This window comes from Lepisma saccharinum, chromosome 2 (genome assembly GCF_977018435.1).
Source record: "Lepisma saccharinum chromosome 2, izLepSacc3.1, whole genome shotgun sequence".
Classification (NCBI taxonomy): Eukaryota; Metazoa; Arthropoda; class Insecta; order Zygentoma; family Lepismatidae; genus Lepisma; species Lepisma saccharinum.
In genome coordinates, this window is record NC_139230.1 from 86,173,720 (window position 1) to 86,197,517 (window position 23,798).

The 23,798-nt window shown below is 34.5% G+C and overlaps 1 protein-coding gene across 3 annotated transcripts in view; it reads left to right on the plus strand.

The window, feature by feature from the left end:
* onecut (homeobox protein onecut) overlaps positions 1-20,286 on the plus strand; it is a 387,872-nt gene extending 367,586 nt beyond the window's left edge. For 2 of the 3 annotated variants that reach the window (XM_083117475.1, XM_083117476.1), the window contains exon 4: positions 16,606-20,286. In XM_083117475.1, coding sequence (XP_082973601.1) covers positions 16,606-16,860 — 255 coding nt within the window. In that variant the 3' untranslated portion in view covers positions 16,861-20,286. The remainder of the gene's footprint in view (positions 1-16,605) is intronic. The other variant, XM_083117477.1, reaches the window with a different exon arrangement.
* The last annotated feature ends 3,512 nt before the right edge of the window (positions 20,287-23,798 follow it).

Consider the following 23,798-nt stretch of genomic DNA (forward strand, 5'->3'; position numbering starts at 1 on the left):
AGACTACACAACTTCATAAGTACTGAACTCTAAGAAAATATTATATTAGACTTGGGCAACTAGCCTTATTAGTGAAAGAGCACTCACAAACACACATGTGAGGGCTTCCTAGATGGCATGTGGTAACATCGTCACCTTGTAATCAAGAGGTCCCAGGTTCAATACCCACTTTAAACTGTAGGTCCAGTCCTGATTAGCCTCACTGTGCATAAAGTGGACTTAAAACAACAATTCAATTCAATTCAAACACACATGTGGAACTCATAGCAGTAATTTACACACGCACACTCCAGTTGACAAAGCACCAATATTCCACCTGTTCAATAGCACTATGATTAGCAGGTGGCTGTTGATGCAGGACATAACTTTTAGGAGCAACTATTGTTCATACAAACAAATATAAAAATACTACTATGAACAAAGTAAGTTAATAGTGCTACTTAGTTATTAGCTTAGCAATGGTCTGGATGGGACTTTTTTAATATTTTTTTTCTTTTTGTTTTATAGGTATTGGAACTTACTGAGTCTGAAAGTGATAAAATATGAGCTTGGACAATGCCTTGTGTTTGTTCTTTCATCTGAAATATTGGGAACAAATTTAGCATTTTAATCATTCAAATTATGCAAATAATTCTTACATTATTTACTTTGGTAATTATTTCTTGTTTCTTGAGGGAGTCTTAATGGGGTAGTTGGGGGGGGGGGGGAGTAAAGCACAGACATTAATTCCCAGTAAGTCAAAGTTGACCTGTGTTTTGAAAATGTGTTTTTGCCAGGCTCTTCACAACTTGATAAAACATGTGTTATTATATTTGTATATTTCTAATTTTATGTTGCTTTCCTGCTACATTTGGCTAAAACATGCCGAAACATTATCCAGTTTAGCTCTGAAAAATTTACAAAATTGGAAGTTTCATCTTGTGCTGTTTTTGACCATCTGTCCTGCTCAAGTTGCTCGTTCTCCTTCTGTCATTTGTTTCTTTGCGTATGCTGAGGCAATATTTTAGAAGTGACAGAAAGAGCTCCACTTTGGGAGAGGGAGAATTAAAAACAGGAGGTTTCAATGAAATATTTCCAATTATGTGAAAAACCTTTAAATGGGTAAAAACGAAAACAAAACAATATTTCCAATAAAATTTTATAATTTATAGTATAAAAAATCCACACAAGAACCACACATCATTCAATTATACAAAAATACATGCATTTTGTGTACTTACACAAACACTGGCAATGCTGGAATAGTGCAAGCAAGGCAGGAGGCCTTGGTGTGCAGTGTGTAGGTTGGAAACTCACAGCACACAGAATGTTCATGGGGCTCTACAAGTGCATGCAAGTTGTCTAACCTCATCTTACATGGCAGGGTAAACTTTTGCCATTTTCAGACTAAGTAAGTTCTAATACATATAAAACACCAAGAAATAGAAAACAAAAAGTTGACTCATCCAGACCAATGCTAAGCTAATAAGTAGCACTATCAACTACTTTGTTCATAGTAGTATTTTTATATTTGTTTGTATTTAGTTTTAAAATCCCTTTTCTACTTCTTTACATTATTTTCAGATGAAAGAACAAACACAAGGCTATGGCTACAACACAGCACCTTGAGATTGTGTGGCACCCACTCAGTGTGCCAGCCACCTAGGTGGTAATAGTAGGATTGCATACAGTTCTGTAGATTACATAAGGGGAGGAGGTAATATGACCCATCCTAGACCCTGCTTAGTCCTTCTCTCAAAAACAGCTCTGTTTACATTTTCAATATCTCTTTTCACAGAATGTTTTATTTCTGGCAGACATATTAAATTATTAGATATGATATAGGGAGGGGTATCAATGTATCACAAACAGTTACTAAATGTAATTTCTTAAATTTTAAAGAAATGATTATGAAACACAGATATTATGCATATTTCGTAAGACAGTTTGCCTTCCCTTGATACTGAATTACTTGCAATTTTATTCTAAACATACAAGGTGTAATTTATCTTTTGTTATTTAAGAGCAACACATCTGGCAAAATTGTCATTAACACAAGCACAATGGTTTATGTACTTTTTGATAACTTATTTACCTCTTCCCTCAATTCAGTAACTTAAGACAAACATCACTTCATTCTACTTTTAAATAATATAAAACTAATTCTGAACTAGGTACAAGTAACTACTCACAGAATATGACAAACACATTTGAACAATAATTTAATATTCAGCTTTTTAACATGCACATCATTGCTAACATTACATAGTTAATCAGGAGGCATCAAATTAATAAACTAAGTAATTTTCCCAGAGGTTGAGAGTCTCGGGTGGTCAGGTCATAATCTCGTCTCCAAAGTTTCAGCATTCGAGTTTCAACCATAGTGTTTTCTCTTTCATCCAATTTCATCAGATAATCTACATAAACAACATATTGAGATTTCAAGTACCTAAGAAACTGTATAAACAACATGCATCAGTCTAGTAGTTTTGAGTTTGCATCGTTTGTCTTATTAGACATGTATGTTGTGAAAAAGAAAGTCTAGTTTGTGGAAATTTTCTCCTTTGAAAGAATCATGTTTGGATAACATTTAGCTACTGGTTATTAAAAATACCCTCTCAGCCAACAACACACACAAGAGGGAAGGGGATAATGCAAATTATATTTGCTGCTCCCCGCCCCCTATTTCAGATAACACTAAAAATCAATCCATAACAAGCTCAAAATTCATAATCCTTCTAATTAAAAAAAGTAAAATAAAGTACTCCCCTGTGCTTTGCACCACACCATGAAGGCGTATAGGGGGTGTGGAGTTAGGGCCCCACACTTTCTTGATCATGGTCAAAGGTGGGGGTGATGTGATCAGCACCATGCCCCTGGCTGCCTTTACCCCCCCCCCCCCCAGAGTTTCCTCCAGGTACCCACTTTATACTACCCTGGGTGGGTGCCGGAGCAACTTGAACAGGTGGAAAAAAATACCGGTTCTCCCCTGCCCGGGTCTCTCACATGGTAGTCACATACCCTAACGACTGAGCTACCGTGGCTCTAAACAATTATGGGTACACAATTCTCAACTAATGCTGGAGCTTCTGTAATAGCAAGATAATTTTAAGGTACTGCTGTGTCAGTTTAGCTTCTGTAAAGAAATGGAGGGACTTGCACCATTTCAATGGATTCTCCATCACGTTGCGATGCCAGGAGTCCTGGTTTCGGATCCTGACTCGGGCATGGACGTTTGTGATGTCTATTCATCAATTTCATCATATCATAACTCATCCCCATCTTCGCAAATTAGCCAAAAGTGGCACAAGAAGCGAAGTAAAATAAATCAAATCAAATGAAAACAATGGATTTCCATAATAATTCCTCGAAGTTGAAATTGTTCTCTTGCAGTTAACAACTACTTTATACACACACACACATACATGTTTTTTCAAACATTCAGCCAGAAAATTAATCTCAACCCCCTGCCATAATTGCATAGGTGATACCTGAAATTTTATTTTGATAAATCTATTGGGTTTCCATATTTTATTCATTATTTGTGTTATATTTTGTAATGGCCTTGTTCTAGAAGATATATTGTTAATCTGTCTGGTGTTGTGTAAGTATTTGTGATAATCTTACCAATTTTTGAACATACATCTTTTATCCTAACATCGAATATTTTCTCTAACAGCAGAATATTTTATATAAGGGCAAGTGTTACTGGCTGTCAGTAACATTATATTTCCATAATCGTTAGTTATTTCTGCCTTGTGTAAATTTAAATATCATATGGCAGTGATTGCTTGCAAAATGCCTATCAGTTTGCATATGTGTGTATACATATATATTTTGGAAAATACATTCAAAATGCTCTCTTAATGGCAGTGATTATTAGGCAATCATTGCATACAACTATCATGGTAGACACACACAATCTCGTACATTCACTTGTATGTAATGGAGACTGGATAAAAGATGTTCATCTGGAATGGATGTGGTAAATTGTATTACAGCTCTGTAAATGATGCTTTGTAGCTTTCTGTAAACTTTTTCACCTAGGAAATGTTAATTTTAGATTACTTATTTACCTCTTCTCTCACTTAAGTAACATCAGTTTATTCTATTTTAAAAAAATATAAAAGCAATTCTGTACTGACTCAAGTAACAACTCACAGACTATCATTACAGCCATTAAGATATGACATTAAGACATAGCCATAAAGACAGCGTAAATAATCCAACAATGAAAATACACCAAATTGATGGTTTCCCTCCATTGAACTCATACATCTTGTATCTAATGCAGAATGTCAATTATGTCTTTGAAGTTTCAGTTTTGGAAAAGCCTGTAAAAAGGTTTACAAAAGAAATGTTACCTCTTAATTCTCTTTCACTTTGCTGCATTTCAGTGATTCACTTTGATATAGAAACAACTTCTTTTTTTCTGTTTTTGTTTGACAACAGTGTCAGTAGATCTTGCTCTATTTAATCATTACTTCTCCAGGAAAGTTACACCATGAACATTATTCTCGAGCTGAACCTTGACAGACTTCTCATAAATTACTTACTGACAAATTGTAAATCCACTGTTGCTGAAAGTATCATCAAAAATGGTATATGTATCAACTGTATTGAAATTTCACCACATGAATATGCTGAATATTGTACATATAACTTATTCTTGTTTGCCTTCTACTGAGCAAGATAACAATTTTTCAAAGTAAGTCTAGAATGAAGTGGTGGAATCAGTGGCCATGAAACCAAACATATTATAACTTGTTTCACTAGTCTGACTCTTCATACTGTATATATTCTTCTTTCCTGATTGATTTAATTTATTTAACTACACTTTTATGGCACTTTTGGCTAATTGCAAAGATGAGGATGAGTGATGATATGATGAAATTGATGAAGGGACACTCACAAAGAACATCCATGCCCAGGCTGGGATTCAAACCCAGGGCCCCTGAAGTCTCAGCATGCTGTGCTAACCATTTCATCATGGAGGTTGGCACTTTACTTTCCTGCACTGAAAGAAAATAAAATACTATACTGTCATAAAGTATTATTATGTACAAAATATAATTAAATACTTTTCTTCTTAATCCAAATAGTTGAAGATATGAATCTACAGAATTTTTGAAGGAATTGCATTGGCCCACCTTGGTCCTCCATAGTGTCTTTAGAGGGTGTTCAGTGCTAGAAGTGGGGAGATGCTGGGGGATGGAGTAAAGTATCTCATTTTCACCATGTTAAAAACCATGGGAGAATCCCCCAGCTAGCCTCAAGGCTCAAGCAAACATTCCCTGGCTTACAATTTCCACATCAAGCACTGTGTGTATTAATAAAGAATAGTCTATATTGTTCAACTGTGACACCTTATTGTCGAACAGAACCACAATGTACTCACAATACAGTCTTGAAAGGCATGTCCATTGATCATGGCCCTACTTCTACTTGATTTACAATGCATGGTGCTATTTTTGTATGCGTAAATTATCGGGTTATCCTATTGGGGGAGGAAGGGAAGATCAAACAAAAATAAATGGTATACAAATTAAATACATATGAAGTAAGAAACTATTGTAAATATGAAAATATGGATAAAACTGCTTGCTTCAATATGTATATTCTCTAAGTATATCATATCGAGTGGTATAAATATTTTACATTTAATGTTATATACAAATCATGACATGAATTGGTAGTTGTTGATGCCAAACAATGTTAGTATTCATTTTATATATATTACATTGTACTTATGATTAAAAATAATCTGAGTAAATAATGTTTACTTGTAGGAGCATAGGTATTCTTTAAAATGTGGTACTGAACAAAATTATATTTCTAGTTCTTGATATAGCATTTAACATGTATTGTGCTTTCTTCATTCTTTTTTCTTTAATGAGATTTATGATGTTTTGTAAAACAAACTCTGTTGATCATTGATAAATTACTAATATATGTGAACCAATCAACCTGAGTTGTCAAAATTTGTAGTTCATCAAAAGAGAAACTATACCTTCTGTTTTCACCTTATAGACAGGCAAATCAAATTACATTGTGCCATTTGATTGTATAACATTTAAAAATGAAAATTCCTGTAGATCAAACAATGATGGAAAAGATCATTGTGAGTTGCATCCTTGTTTCCTGAATTGCAAGAACTGTTTCATACAATGTAAACAATTATATAATGTGCCTGATGTAACAAGTTTGATATGTTTACTGAATATTGGTACATATTTTATATGATAATACTAATTTCCTGCATTTATATCATGACAAGTGTATGAATTTTACTTGTTTTACATTTATCAGAGAATTCTGTACACATATGGTATGTGGTTACATTTTCACTTCCCACTTTTGTAATTTTTTGCTATTGTTCCCTAGCTGAATGAAGGCATGTTGATCCAGTCGATATGGCTTGGAGATCGATTCCTAGGGTAGGCAATCTAGGGCAGGCCCGTACTCAAGGTGGGGTGGGCATGGGGCCAGCCCCCCCCCCCTCCCTCGAGCTATAAAATAAAATGTGAAACTTATGTTGACAGTTATTCAAATTTGCAAGAATTTCGATTTTGTACTTTCATATGCGAATGGGATATTTGTGAATAGAGGCAGCAGTCTGCAATATTTGGTAATTTTAGTTTTACAACCATTGATATAAGGCTATCTGATTGAGACATTCCATTCCTTTTAATTCATGTCCCTACTGGTTTCGTCTCAGTGTCTACCTCAGACACTACTTGCTAAAAGGGAGACTCTTGCACTGCTATAGACATTATATTGGTTATGTAAGTCATTCTGTAGACTACGTGTGCATTGTTAAAATTGTTCTGAATTTTTTTATGAGTCAAAAACAGTTGTTTGACTTTTGACAAAGAAATAGGAACCTCTCAATTAATGAATGGTTTCTTTGATAATCATTAATGCTTCACATTAATTTTCAGAGGGGAATTTTGTATACACTTTACATTATGGAACAAGGGCTGCAGTTCAAAAGTAACCATATAAAAGGGAGGGGGGGCATTTAGCTCCACCCACACCACAAGGTCAGTGGTCCCTTTTCACCACTACTGGGTAGAAGGATAAAAAAATAATTTATGTAGATTTCACCAGTCACAGAATGGACTAGGGCTAATGAATATAATGTAAATAGAAGAATCTACTTCACAACAGAAGATTTACTAGATTTTTTTTTCAAAAATTTGCCAGAAGTACATTTAGAAGATACCGTTATTTTTTCCCAAACACTTTGGAACTGAATTAGAATATTATTTAAGAGATTCTGTCAATCAGAATATATCTTACTGTGACTTTTGTTCTTTTCTACTTGCAATTGCCTTGAACATTAGTGGTGTAGCAAGGAGTAGGTGACTGCCCGGGGCCTTGTGTCCCATAGGGTTGATAGTAAAATAGAAGTGAGAAAAAATGGAAAAGGCTAATTTTTGTGGGTAATATAATTAAAACATTCTGTTTTCATCTGGTTTTAAATTCTAGTTAAACATTATAATTTGAATGAATATGTTAAATCAGGAGCGTAACATACAGGCAGGTGGGACATAAGCATAAGAAAGCCCAAAAAAGTAAAAATTATAGTCATATTTATCATCTGAAACATATACAAAAAATTTCATGATGACTTGCTTGGACATTTTCACCCATTTCATCTTTTCTTGAATAAAAAGCAGTGTTGTATTATCTTCCTTCTCTTGACATTATATTTTTAAATAATTTTAATAAGTTTACAATAAAGAACCTCCAACTGCCAGGAAGCAAGCATGAGGCATTTAAATGCTTGCATTGTTTCTTGCCTTCCTTCCTACAGCATGCTCCTACCCAAGATTTTCTTTGGGGGGAGATCCGAAAATGTGGAGCAAAGGAAGATCAGAAATGCTGCTGTTGGTTTAGTAAGGTTATTTTGCGTTTACTTTCTGACTTTTTTGGCTAATCGCGACAATGAGGATGAGTGATGATATGATGAAATTGACAAGGGAACACTCACTAAGAACACCCATGCCCAGCCTGGGATTCGAACTCAGGGCCCATGGCATAAGATGCACTGTGCTAACACTCCATCATGGTGGTCAGCAAAATGCTGTTGTAGCATCAGATGTGACCACCAATGTTTTGATAGTATTGCAGCTAGTGCTAAGTGTACACCCAACAGGAAAAGTAATATGTCCTTTACTATTTTCATTCAGTCTGTTTTCCACAGTGTGATGGTAATGAGTTGAAATACAAAATAGACACTAAATAGATGTCAACATCAGCTTTGTATCATCAGAATTTCATCCCTTAGAACAACACAAGATGTAGAGTAAAAACAGAATGAAAATAGTTATGAACAATTTGCCTACTATTATCTTTGGTATTGGCTGTACAATTGTAGAGTTGCAACGTCATGGTCCAAAGTAACGGAAAAAATCAACTCACTGATAGAACCTCCCCCCCCCAATCCAATGATCAGCAACACAGTCAGTTACAGACAAAGTTTATTACATGGTGTATAGCTTGGTGCTTATTGTTTACATTCCATTCTCAGAAGTAATCAAATTGTACTGTGTCTTGCAAGTTAACATTGTTTTCATTTTCTTTTTAATTTTCTTGTACCAGCACCATTGAACAGCCAAGATAATTATATGGTTACAAAATTATATAATAAATTATACATATTAGCAATGATTACTAAAATGAAGAACATGCCTAAATGTGAGCTAACAAAAAAAGTGGAACATTTTCACAACACTACTGCAGTTTGAAAAAAGTCGGGACAGGGATTAAAAAGAATGGACTGCCGCAACTAAATCTTGTAGACTTGGATCAATAGTTATAAAACAAGAATTACTCAATGTTTTAGACTGTAGACTTCTGAAGCCTGCCTTTCTGCCCAAAACAACCCACTGATATATGCAAGAACAAAATCAAAATTCATGCAGAATCTGAAAAATCGTCAGTTATTATGGAAGGTTTTTATATCTTCACATTATAATATTTCATAGTTTGAGGGGATGTATGGCTCCTCCGCTGGGTATGGGCCTGTCCTACAGCTTCAGGTTTCAGCTCCTGGAAAACATAGAACGACACTTTTAGGGTGAGTGAAATTATTAAATATCATTTTCATCAGTAATTTATTATCATTATTTAAATATGATAAATTGCTGATGTATCCCTGAAGATTTTGAGGGTGGCCACTCTAGAACCGTGATAACATTCAAGTATAATTCCCGGTTTTCAAGGGTACAAGCAGATGTTTTCCCTCTTTCAACCTTATGTATTTTCCACCTCTCACCACCACCACCACCACCACACACACACACAAATATACTAACAATATAAAGGATCTCTGTGATTCCAATATATTCAAACATTCTAATTCAATTAAATTAAATTATATATATGTGAGGTTTGTCCAAAGAGAAACCGAACTTTTTCAAAATAAATTTATTTACTTTGCACACAGCCTATTCGGTTTTATAATCTTCAATGTACTGTCCTCCACTGCTAATACAGCGCTCCCAGCGCTTCTTCCACTGTTCGAATGCATTCTGGAAATCATTTTGGAGAATAACCTGCAGCTCACGTAGCGAATTTTTCTTAATCTCCTCAATGGACTGGAGTCGGCATCCTTTCAGTGTGGATTTCAACCTGGGAAACAAGAAGAAGTCCACAGGGGCGAAAATCAGGTGAATATGAAGGGTGGGGTACAACAGGAGTACTGTGCTTGGCGAGAAACTCTTGAATATGGAGTGCTGAATGCATGGGTGCGTTGTCATGATGGTTCCAGCACCACAGCACGCACTTGCTCAACATGCCTGTCATCACACGGTGTTGACGGCCGTCCAGGTTTTGCATTGTCTTCAATGGATATTCTACCTGTTTTGAACTGCTGATACCACTCATAACACTGTGTCTGGCTCATACACTCTTCCCCATATGCTTCTTGTAACATTTTAAGTGTTTCTGTAAATGTCTTGCCCAATTTGAAACAAAATTTGACGCACACGCATTGCGCTTCAAGTATCTTCATTTTCTGTGTACCAAAAAATTGCCACATTTATGCAACACAACTTCACTTAACGGCTCACAGTATGAAAACTAAACAATGCATTCTGGTAACCTCAATGACATAATGCTTCTAAAGGATCCCTCAACATGGCACTAGTAATTTAACAATACGGGTTGTTTCATTGTTGGGCAAATTTGAAAGTTCGGTTTCTTTCTGGACAAACCTCGTATTTAAAATATTTAATTTAGGGTGTGAAGTTTACATTTGCCATTTTACATACTCAGACTAGAAATTAATCTACAAACACAAGTCACAAATGTTACGAGATGTACTAATCGATGATTTTTCATTCTAATTTTTTTTAAAAAAAATCGAAACTCAAGATATCTTATCTCGCAAAAATCTTTGGTCTATAAGATAGATTGTTCTGCAAAGGACACTAACAAAGTAAATGGATTGAGAGAATTCTGTTTTCTTTTCCAAGTAGCTTCCTTTTCCTTCTTGGGTAAAATAAAAGCCAAACTGTAAAAAACTCGCTTCAGGGCATTTATAAATATGTATAAATTCAAGGGAATTTTGATTAATAAAAGTTGAAAATTTTCACATCTACGGAGAAAAATTCATGCAGAATTCAAGTATAATTCCCAGAGCCAATAATTCATGCATAATTCCCAAAATTCAAGGAATTCCCAGTGAGTAGCCAACCTGATTTTCTATCGATTCACATTGAGATCTCAAATTTAAACAATGGATGGGGGCCTTGCATTCTAATCTTGCCCAGGGCCTCGTGATCTGTTGCTATGCCACTGTTGAACAAAAATACACAGGAGTGTGACTGTACAACACTGACAACTTTCACAGTGTGTAGGGGACATCAAGGCTAACACATTTTCTTGGTAATGTTTTACTCAATGCTATGAGCCATTGAAAATGGCATTTTCTATCCTATGTGTATGCAACCCTATTCATCAGCTTCTTGGTTACCATTGGCATTTTATTTTTACTGTTGGAGAAGATTCTAAAAGCAAAAATACACCATGCGATCAATATTACGCCAGTAGAGACAGTTATCTCACCCATATCCTTCAGATAATTAATTTACATGGTTGCCCCTGACCTGGAATATCTGAAAAAAGTCAGGAAAACCAGGCTAGAAGTGAGAATGTAATTGAAAACACAAATTGTTTTTTAAAAGCATTCAAAACCTGGAAGAAGCTGAAAGTAATCATTTGATTAACTTGCGAAGTTGAAGTATAACACTTATTTATTAGCAAGTTAAATCATTATACAGTAGTCTGGAAAGTTATGTCAACTGTGAAAAATCTAGATCTATCTGCCTATGGATCTGCCCAACCCCCTAGAAGAATCCAATGCATGGACCTGAGCTAAGGTGGGAATGTCTCTAGCAATGTCCATGCATGAAACTGCTCTGGGGCTCATCCAGCCTCTAATCGATATCTCCTTAAAGGTAAAGGCAGACAGAGCATGGTGCTGATCACACCCCCTCCACTATGGCCAAGGTCAAGAATGTGTGGGAAACTATCTTTACACCCCTGATATACCTCATGGTGCTGGAAGGTTGGACCTTTACTTTTTCCTTAAATGAACTGGATGAGTGTTGTCCATCAAAATAAGTGAGATCTTTCACATGATTTATTTATTTTCCAACCTTATCATTTGCAGTCCTTCACTTCTTGCTACAAATATCAAATGATTATTAATCCTAGTATTCAGTTATTGATAGCAATGCCTCTATATGGCAAAAGTTACATATAATTGAATTTGTTGCCTGACTTGAGGATGCTCAGAAACTTTATAAAGGAAGAATTTCTTCATGGTCTACCCTTTTTTCTTCAAAGACCTCCACTTAATGTATTTCATGTCTTGTGCAAAATTGGAAGCCAGTGAACATTTCACTCTTAATCTCTTACTGTAGATGGCATTGAAGCTAATATGTTTCCAGTTGTTTATTGTCAACAGTGTAATTAGCACTTTAAGTTGAAATTCTTTGATGGTGTGGGGCAGGGAAGAGCAGGTGTTTGCTTCCAGAGTATGAAAGAGCTTATGTGTTTTGAGCATAGAAATTAGACTGTAGTTAGTCTGTTGATAATCCTAGGTTCAACCTAACTTATGTTAACACTCACAGTATGTTTAACTAATCTTTCACTCATTGCTTTCAATGTATGTGTTCCAAACTTTGTAGTTTTAACTATCTTTTAACTTTACCTTTTTTCCAGCAAATAAGATTCCCATGACTCGAACAGCAGAAATCTAATGACATTTTAATTGTAACTCTTTGAGAAATTATTTATTGAAACAAATTAAGTTAAGGTGGAGTTAATTCATATGTAAGGGTGTGGTCTTACAGTTTAGAACAAAGCCATCAGTAGAAAGTTGAGAGTCTGGGCTTGACTCAAGCCAGAACATCAGTTTGCTGACCCCATGCAAATCCCCCATCTAAGAGATGGATACACTTCTCTATACTTCCTTAACCACTGTCATCAGGCCAGATAGCACATTAAGCTTGCTTTAAAATTGAAAAATGCTTGTCATGTCAAGTAAACAAGCTTACTTCAAGCTTGTTTCTAAAAGCATCCACTGAGACTGAGTTGTGCCCTAGCACAGGCATTAGCAGACAAAAAAGGTGTACTCTGGTGCCAGTAACACCTCTTAAGAGAGACACCCACTGCTATGAATAATCCTGTAAGCCCTCCCTCCTACTTATACACTGCAATATTTGTACCTCTGCCTGGAAGCAGTGGTGGCAGTGTCAAGTGTTTGAATCATGAGGAAGCCTCTAGTTTGAATAATTTTGCTTGCATAAACACACATATATCTTGGTGCTACAATAATTTGACCCTTCATAGACAGTATACATAAAGGTTGTTTGCATCTTTACAATTTAACAGGAGAACTTTTAATTGTCATACAGGAACATACTATAGTTCATCTGATACACTAACTCAAAAAGTTGTTCTTATTTTTATTCTGTTCTATCCACTTCAACATGTTCACCTTTGGTGGCACATACATTTCATCAGTATTCCAACTCTGTCCAAACTCGACTTAGCATTTTCCTGTCAACAATGGCAATGGCATTGGTTAATCTCATCTTCAAATCATCAATATCATTCACACAAATTTGGTACACTTGGTCTTGGATGTATCCCTACAAAAAAGTCCAAGAGTACCTAGAAAACCAGGCAGTTGGGCCATTTAAATTCTCTCATAATGATACTGGCAGCAAGACTCATGGGACAGGATATTGAGTAATAAACAATGCATCTCTTTCTTTATTACTTTTTTATAATTTTCCAATTTTGAAGTACATAATTTTCATTCAGAAGTATGTGGTGGTTTCAATTTAGGTGACTACACTTTAGTTTCAATCACAGATAATGTAAGGAACATAACACTCATGTGCTTACCTGAAGTAAATGTAATAATAAAAGAAAATTGAAGGAAAAATAAAATAAGTGAAAGGAAACACTTGGAGCGCATTATGTGGCAGAGCAATTGTACCAATGTATTGGTATCAGCCAATACTAGTGGTATCAGTACTGGAAATTATCACCTTAAATTTAATGACTGATCCCAGCCAATAATTTTCCAGGAATCTGGGTATTTCATGGGGTCCTTAAAACATTGCACAACACTTTGCAGAGTTTAAATATAATAGAAATTATACAAAATTCAATTTTTTTTTTTGACTAGTATTGTGTGAAAATATGATTTTCTTATTTTATATTCTGATTATCTCGTATATGAACTTATGAATATTTTGATGTAAAACTCTGGTAGATTGATATGGTATAATTGTAATAGAATATCTATGTAGTAACATTTTTAAATGTATGTAGTATCATTACTAGTGTCTATGAAAATGGATTAGAAAATCTGCATCAATGCTAGTGTAAATTCAACCCTAATATGTGTGTATGTTTCATTAGTGTGGTTTCCATTCATGTTATTATTTAATGTCCAAAAATTATAATGAACATGTCTGCAAGATACAGAAACTGCTAATTGAATTTTCCAATTACTTATACAACATGTTTTGAAGTCATCATGTAAAAATCTTAATGTGACCAGTTAGATTAAGAGCTCTAGTCTTAAGGTTCACAGTTTACAGGGCATACCAAGCTAAACAGTATAGCTGGTTCTTTCTGCACTTGATTAGCATATTACCCTCTAAAAGGCATTGTGTATGATTGAGTCTCAGGTTTGATGTGATTATTTACAAGACTTTTACTTCAGAATAATACCAGCTATCATGATGTAGACACTAAAAAGAGACACAATGAATCAGGAAAATAACAGGTATTTTCATATACTTCTCTTTCATACCTTTAACCCTGAGTTAGGCATGTGATTTTCTGCAACATACATAGGCATGTGTAGTACACTTGTCCCACAACCCTTTAACTATTTTTAACACTAGAACGGCGAAGGATCGGATACCTCCTAGAACAGCGGAAAAGGGTCATTTTGACCCTCATGAGAAATGCATTTAAATTTCTAATTATTTTAGAATGGGAACATTATAAATTCATATTATTTTCTGTGCTTTATGTATTATAATCAAGGTGTTTAGGTGGTTTATGATACATTTTGATTACAAATAAAATTATAGTCATCAACAACTGAACACTCCAGAATACGCAATATTTCACCACAAGAAACTGCTACTTAATGTGACATGTTTGGAGACGTCCTTCCCGGTCCAAGAACACTACCTACATGATGACATGTAAACTGTGACAAGTGGGAACATTCTAAAGACAGGTTGACACAGAAAACCACAACCCAACGTTGAAATTGTGGCACACATAACTGAAACTTTACAGGGGTCAAATTGACCCCTCCCACTGTTCTAGGGGTATAACATGAAATTTAACACAAAGAATTTATATTTTGTAGATTTCAATATACCATCTTAAAAATGACAAAGAACAATGAAAATTCACAAAATTCCGAGGAAAGAACAAGAAAAGTGGGATAGATATTAAAGAAACAATGAAGGTAGTGGTCAGTTTGACCCCTCCCTCCACTTTAGTGTTAAGGTATGAAATACACCATGAATTATACTGTGAATGCTTGCTGAACATTCTTTCTTGGTCTTTGTTCTAAGATCAACTGTAATTTTTCTGCTGTACTTTCTAAGTAACGTAATATTATAAAGTTAACGTCAGTCACATGCTAGGTGTACAGTTGTCCCCCATGCTCCTAAATACTTCACAACAAAGCAGTATCATGTTCACTTTTAGTCACATGGTCACTTTCATGTTCACTTTCGTCACTAACACATACCTATGTGTCCTCCCCTTCCTCACCAACCCCCTTCCATATAAGATCTGAATCTTCTGTGTGCTTTGTCCTTCTATGCATTGATATTTTTAGGCACATTTGGGACAACTGTCCCCCACATGCTGCAATCCTAGTGGAATTCTAGTGATTCTAACAGAGATGACAACACTATCGTAACCCATATCCCTCTTCCATTCTTCTTTCATTTCAAGCAATTTTCTCCCTAAATTATATGCTGTTGTAAACTGAATTCATATTTGAGTATCTTAAATGTTTAGTTGATTAAGTATGCTGAAAATCTAAGGGCCCAGTGCTCTTATTAAGAAATATAGAGCATCTAACTTTCTTGAAGGAAATCTAGATTAGATTCCTATTATGTTTCAAAGTTATTTCTCTCCTCTAATGTAATTTAATCCTCTACTTAATCTTTGAGAAAATAATACTATGTGTTTTCAAAATCTCTTATAATGAAGAGGCAACAGAAATGTTGAAATTATAAAGCAATAAAAATTTGATACAATGCAACTAATACTGTGATAGATAGTACTTGGAATAGTAATGAGAGCACCAAAATGGATGATTCGATACATTTATACAATATCTATTATTATTCCGTATGATGTGATGTATATCATATAATTTGTAATTTGGAAGTGTGCATAATGAATGTTGGATCACATTAAATTGTTCTTAAAGGAATATGAGGCATGAGGTAGTATGGTGAATTGAATTCACTGTGTGTTCGTTGTTAATTACTTAGCGATTAAATTATGATCAAATGTTGATGTACATCAACTGCAACAAATTCCCATTTTTGAGGTGGTTGTGTGATTTTAAGTCAATCAAATTCCTTTAGAATCATTCTGTCTATAATTTAAATTTGTGAAAGTTGAGTTATAATGTGTAAACTAATGTAGTAAATTCATGCATTATTCTTAACTGTACATTTAAAAATTTGTTTGGATATGTGGATGATTTTATTTGGTATCTTGAGGTACAATTTGTTATGTTGAACTGAAAATCTCATAAGTTTAGAAGTTAACATAGTTTTATACAGAGCAGATAGTAAAATATTCTTCAGCATTAAGTTTTCCAGTTAAAATAAAAATATTAACATAATGCTTTACCATTTACACTGTCACTTCAACATATCTAATGCATAAGTAAAGTGTGAAAGGCAAATTTTTTCTCTATCATAATTAATGTAAGCCAATGTGCTCCTTTGACATTACTACTTACTTGGTAAGTATGGTTACTTTCTATAATCATGCTATGTAGGCAATTTAAGTCTGTGTACTTATTTACTTTATTTCTTCTAGGAAACGAAAAGACCCTCGAAAGAAATGCAAGTTACCATTGCACGACAACTTGGCCTGGAACCTACAACAGTTGGCAATTTCTTCATGAATGCTCGAAGACGATCGATGGATAAATGGAAAGATGAAGAACCAGCAAAGACCTCTGCACCTCAGACCCCTGCTACCACCACCGTGGTTCAAGTAGCACCAGGGCAGGTTGCTCAGGTGGCTTCAGTTCAGCAGCCTGTTCAGGTGCATACCACTGATGCCTTGTGACACCATGCAAGCTATCCGATGCGTGAACAGCAACATCACCACTTGGTGTTCCTGTGAAAAGACATTTTTATAAGAGACGAACATGTGTTATATGAATACATCAGTGTTTTTTCATGGGGGGAAAAACACGCATTTCCCACACTGTGGTACCTAACTCATGAACTTAAAACAGATTTGATATTCATTGATTAACTGTGACAGGATATTTTTCCCTCTAGAAAAAAAGTTTGTGATGACTAGTGAGAACTATCTTCTAAAGATCATTACGTGAGGTGATTTTACAAAGGGGGAAAAATGACATTGAAATACATATTGACAAGTGTAATAATATGTGTGATATCGAGTCATCAATTTAGCTGTGACCCCCCTACAAAATTAGACTGGAGGAAAGTGTATTTTACACTTCGTGACCAGCTGTTAATACAAAAGATAATATAATAAATTTTGATGGCAAAGTTTTGTTTCTTGGAGGCAAAGAAAAACTTTTGAGTGAGGTAAAGTTATAGTTTCTAGAATAATCTTGGAATAGCTAAGATGAAAACTGACCTTTCTCCTATCAAGACAAGAAGAATATAATTAGTACAAGGAGAAAATAACTTTGATCTCAGGGGTTTGCATACAAATTTAAAACAGTCAGTTTCCTAACCTCCAAGAATCAGGACTGCATATACATGTATATGTGTGAGTGTATATTTCTATATACAGGTATACATATGCATATATACAAAAGCAATGTTCTTCTAAAGATGCTGATTTAGCTTGAAGGGTGTCACATAAACCATGGACAATTGTACTTTCTATCGTCAAGCATCAAAGGTACCAGGGGTGATATGTGCAGAGGACAAATGACCATTCCATGATCTCAGATTATAAAACCCTGGAAATTTAGTCTAGTCAATGCAGGGACCTTAAATTATTGATAGAATCTAGTCAAAATTTATTTATCTGTGTTGGTGTTATTGAAAATATTACCAACAACTTATTTTAGTAGTTTATTTGTTTCTATATTGTTGTTTATTCTAGTCATACTTAGTTTTTAAGGACAAAATCTGTGAAGGAATCAACATATGCGGGTTTATTCAACATAAACATTCCTTAAAGAAGTATTGTTTGCTCTAGTCACCATGACAGATTAAGCATGACATGATTTTGTTATATTTTAGTAATAAGTATTATCTCATTCATGACTTTCAGTGAGAAGAAGCATAATTTAAAATGCATATATGTACATATATATTTATCTATATATATGCATATACACATACATACATATAATATATATTTTAGAAAATGTATTATGTTCTTGCTCACGTCAAATGCGACTGGTTGGGTGGGATGATAAATGAGGTTAATGAGAAAGGTGAAGAAAACCATTGGAGAACTTGTCGTGAAGGTTCACTTTAATAACAGAGCAATAGCCTTTATGTGTGTTGCTGTGTGTCCTAGGTGTTAGTCAACTTCCTCACCTGGCCACCCAGGCATCTTGTTAATATCGTATCACATCTTGATCTCCTTGTTATACATTCCAGCAATTGAAGCTATTATTTTTGTAGTAACTTTATTTATTTCACTTACATTTGTCTGGAGTGTTAATGTAATTTATTTGTATTTATTGATTTATTGAGGGCACATATTTGAAGGTTTTTAAACTATTCATCTTGTGCCCACACCCACATTGTAGCCAACACATTAGAAGTGTTGCTATGTGTGATTGATCGGAGGTTATATCAGATGCAAAAATAAAAGTGTGCTTTTTGGATTGTCTAATTGACAAATATAGTGTTATTATTGTCTCCTGTGTTAGTATAGTGTGATTTTTCTAAGTTGCAAATTCATTACACAGTGTTTGAATACTGTTTTTAGGGTAAATGGTACTACCTGTAAATGACTCAGTACTGACCACTGTTTTGACTTTCAATTTTGATGACTTGGTCTGGACTAAAAATCTCTTTGCAATATTTGAGGACTAGATATGATTGCTGAGTCATGATAGTGATTTATCTAGTAGATATGCACAGATTTTTACATTTTTATAGCATACTTGATTTGTAGCAAAGCAACTGTAATCTTCTTTTCTACTTAATTATGATGGGGCTCAATGTAAAAATATGAACAATAATTACAAAACAACATTGAGCTTTTGATTCATTGGTGTATTCTGTTGACAATGTTGAATTTCTTCACTCTGTACTTACTGTAAGCCCAATATCTCACTAATCTTGTGAGTAGCTTGTTTGTTCAGCTGATCAAGGTATGTGGGCCTGGGCACTGTTTACTCTGTTTTTAGCTATTATTGTAAGATACAGAGTTATGAATGGTGTGTTGACTAATTTAGAAATATGTTAAGTAACTGCACAAAATGTACAAACGGTTCCTACGATGGCAAGAACTAAAAGCATGTAAAGTTTTTCAAGCAACAAGCATAATGAACCCCTCCTAAGAATCTATTCTAGTCACAAAACTGAGTTTTTAAAACTCAATCTTCACTTGGGAGGAATTTGTAATAAAGAGAAAATACTCTGTATCCACATCTAAAAGAAATTGTAAAGAGCTGTCTTTGGGTTCTTGCCATGTGCATTTAAGTCTGTACTGTGCAATAATTCTCTTGTTTTTCTTTCTTCCTGCCTTTATTTTGGTGTGAATTGTATCTTGATAACATATCATTGTGAATTTTTGTATGTGTCAAATTAAGATGCTGCAGCTTCTCTTCCACAAATGGAAATAATTAATTGAAAGCATTTTTTAAAATAATAATATTACAAATTCAACCCAAAACAAAAAACATTCAAGGAGAAGTTCATAGCATCTTGTAGACCATAAACACATCTTCTAAAGTGCATATTGCATTTTAGAATGTATTTAGTGATTAAGTAACTGATGCATTCCTTTTAGAGCAGTGTAAATCAGAGGAAAGAAATTCAAAGACACTGCAGTAGGAGTGTAAACCCCCAAAACAATAAAATAATAATTACAAATCACTGAACCTTTCATGCCCACAACCATGGATGTAGATCATTATGGTCAAATAACTGATAACTGATATGGGGGATTGGTGACACTTCATCATTGCAAACCTGTAAGCCTGTGAAGTATTTGGTTTGATTATGCAGTAGTTTTACAAGACAATGTAACTCCCTATAGGTGAGTAAAACTGTACTTAGTGTGTGTACAATTAGTACCACTTTCAATCAGAAAGTACCAAACTACCCATTTCTGCTTGTGTAGGTAAGGAGGATGTCTTGTCTATATATAAAAAGAAACTCAGCATGCAGCTAGTTCTGTGTTTAAAAACTAGCATTGTGAGACCAGCCTGCTGTGTAGGCATGACCACCTCTTGAAGACTGTAAGATTCTGTTTTTCAGTATACAACTCACATGAACACTTGTAAAACATATTTCGTTGTGGCAGTGAATAGAACCAAAGCATTGAAGAATAGCATTAGTTGTTGTTTTTTCTATTTATACCTTTTTTACCTTGTCCTACTGTGTAAAAATGTATATAGAATGTGATTATTAGATAATTTCTAAAAAAGAAATATAACTTTGCATTGTAGTTAAGTGTATATACACCAAGAATTTATCTTTTTGAAATTACATGGAAAGGAGTATCTTAGATAATTATGGGTAAAACTCAAGTGATGGCTAAATGTAAAAAATAAAATAGGAACATGAACATCATTGGTAAGAAAGGAAATACTTTTTTGGAATGTAATTATTATGGAGGAAAGATGCTATATGAAATTTGGTATTTCTCAAGGGCAATAAGATGTATCTTTTGTGATAATTTAGAAAACAGAACAGTGGACTAAGTTTAATGTATTATGTAAATGCATAAGAAACATTGGCAAGCTACAAATTACACTTGATTTCTTTGCAATTTTGATAAAGGATGTGTTCAAAAACTCAATTAATAGTTTTTGTATTTGCATTTCCTTCCTTGAACCATAGTGAAAATGCTATTTTGTCTAAATACATGCTTCATTGCAATTGCGAAAAACATGTTTACTGCAGTAAGAACGAGTGAATAAATCTAAAATTGTAAGAGGCACATCAGAACAGTGGTTGTGTGAACCTCTATTGCATTGTTGCATTTAAGAAAAACCTTATTAGTATCTATTACTGATTGCAACTAAGAGCATGGTTACTTGAGGGGGAAATATTAGATTATAATCTAGAAAACCAGAAAAAAAGAATAATGGTGTAATGTATTGCATTATCAAAATAGCAGCTGACTGGCAGTTTTGTCCATTTAAAAGAAAATACTAATAACATGCTTTAACTGTAATTTACTGAGATACTCCTTTGCTTGTATTTGAAATATTGGAGTAATTTAAATTAAATATGTGCTCATCTTTTCTTTCTCTTTTTTTTTTAAAAAAAAAGTCGAGTATACTGGCTGATATTTATGCTTATTTGCAATATTTTCTAGATTAAAAATGGTTGTTAATATTGTTACTACACAGTGGCAGTGATTAGGGGGGCGAGGGTGAGCAATTGCTCCCCACTTTTTGCCACTTTTGCCACCGCACTATGCTAAACCTTACCTATGAGGGAAAAGTAAACTATCTTTGCCCCCCCCCACCCCCAGTTTTGGCACTTTGCTCCCCTAGTTTTGGAACCCAATCGCCGCCACTGTTGCTACATATATATAAACTTAATTAAGCATAGATGCAAGTCATACAATTAATGAGATTAAAGCCCTTGGTACAACAAACGAATAAATTCATAGAAATGTCTTCCTTTTGTAACTTTTTAAATATCATATTTTCTTAGCAAAAATCTTGATTAACTGTTCCTTGAAAGCTATTAGGCATTACACTTAAATTTATGTGACTGTTTTTTTCTCAATCCAAGTATCCCAATAGTACTTTCATGACTGTTTGAAAAACAAATTTTCTCCAATTGAAATGTTAAATAATGGTGCACTTACTTGCAGTTTCTAGTCTTTGATTCAAACATTTTGGATCCATTACCAGTTCTAACATCATGAGAAATTCCAGGAATTAAAACACTAAAACATTGAAAAAGTTAAAGCTAGCAAAGTCAAATACGTACCCAATGACAAGGTATGTTCACAGCAGCTGCTTGACTAGCAGGAGTGTTTTAAAATAAATGTTTATCTTCATCATTTTATTCTAGTTAGCATATGTTTGGGAATACTTTAAATTCTCCTGATAAATGATCTGCTAATAAATCCAAGACATTGGAAGTGAATAGAAAGTACACTCATGTACACCATTTTTTAAAAAGCTATTTTATATTTTTACTTGGCAACTGATGCCAGTAGAATACTGTTAATTTGGAATTTTGAATATGAATTTTTGTTTTAAGTCCACTTTTATGCACAGATCTGCTAATTGGGACTGGACCTACAGTTTAAAGTGGGATTCGAACCACTATGTGCTTCCACTGGGTATTGAACCTGGGATCCTTTCATTACATGGTGACGATGTTACCACTGCACAAAAAATACTGTTGAAAAACTACTGATATTGATAAATGATAGCACACCAATCTGATCTAAAATAGCAAAGATTAGGGGAGAGTAGGGAAAGTAAGACCACTAAAGAAAAGTCATAGTGTGCACATTATTTATTTGATAACTTTAACCAGGCTACACGTAGAACAGTTATGAACATTTTTATCTAGTTCAAACACAAAACAAATAATTAATTTCTCTGTTAAAAAATTGAAATAAATTAAGTCTGCGTGTGGACATACTTGTCCCTCCCCAGTCAGGTACAGAAATTGAACACTGAAATTTGGCAATTAACTTTCACCAGACAAACGTTCTAAATCATGTGTCGAGATTAATGGAATTATAACTGTCAGATAACCCTTGTAGTAAGCTGATTTTAATGGCAACTATCGCACACAAAATTGATTTGTCCAGGTTCACTATCAGTGCATTCTTCGTGCATCCATTGCTTGCAATGCACACTCTGAATCCACTCCTCCAGTAATGTGTTGACGTATAATACAATAAAGGCACACTGTACTGTCTTCATCAGCATCCACGATTTATTCAGGAGTGTCCTAGTCATCAATGATCCCTCTCTTTGTCTTCTTCGTTTGATTGTTTACCAAAGATGTCATGGACTCCTGGCACTTACTTCCTTTCTTCTCCTGCGCATGCTGCACAAGAGCATTTTTATATGGAGAGCTAGTTATTACTGCCGACATTTAACTCCTTTTCCAATTCAGCTGTGAATGTGGGTTTAAATCTTCCCATATTTTGTACCCTTCCAACAGTGCCTCGATTTATTCTTGAGATGAGAGTTGTCCGGGGTATTCTGTATCTCACTGCTGCTTTTCTCAATGACAGACTTCCATCCTTGATACTCTGCAATGCCTGTTGAATGTTATCTTCCATCCACCCCTTTCCTTTCTCTGTCTTTCAGACATAGACTCAAAACATATCTGAAATGAAGGCACAGGGATATAAGTTTTTAGCATGATGACAACTATGAAAACATTGGATTTTGATTACAATATGTGAAACCATAAATCGGGATGTGAATTTAATGGGAGGGTGGATGCCAAGAAGTTCTTTCCACAACAAAATTAACCCTGGCGATAGAAATGGGTGAGCATCCCCCAGAACAAAAAGTTAAACGTACATACTGCTCAATACACATGAGAGGATTGTCGTCAAGATTAACCTAATGGTAGCAAAGCCACGTAAAATAACCTACTAGTGAATCAGTCAACATGGAATAATTTCGACCATCTAAGCTTCTACCCCACCCCATATGTTTTATTTACTAGACCCCTGTATGCGAGGCTACATTCACTGTATGTCAGCATGAGGTTCTTAAAGAGATATATTATGCAATAAATACATTACAAGTGTTAAAATGTATTGGTGATATGCAATGCAGGGTTTTTTATATACCACAATCCTTATAAAGATAACACCAACAATAAATACATGCCTGT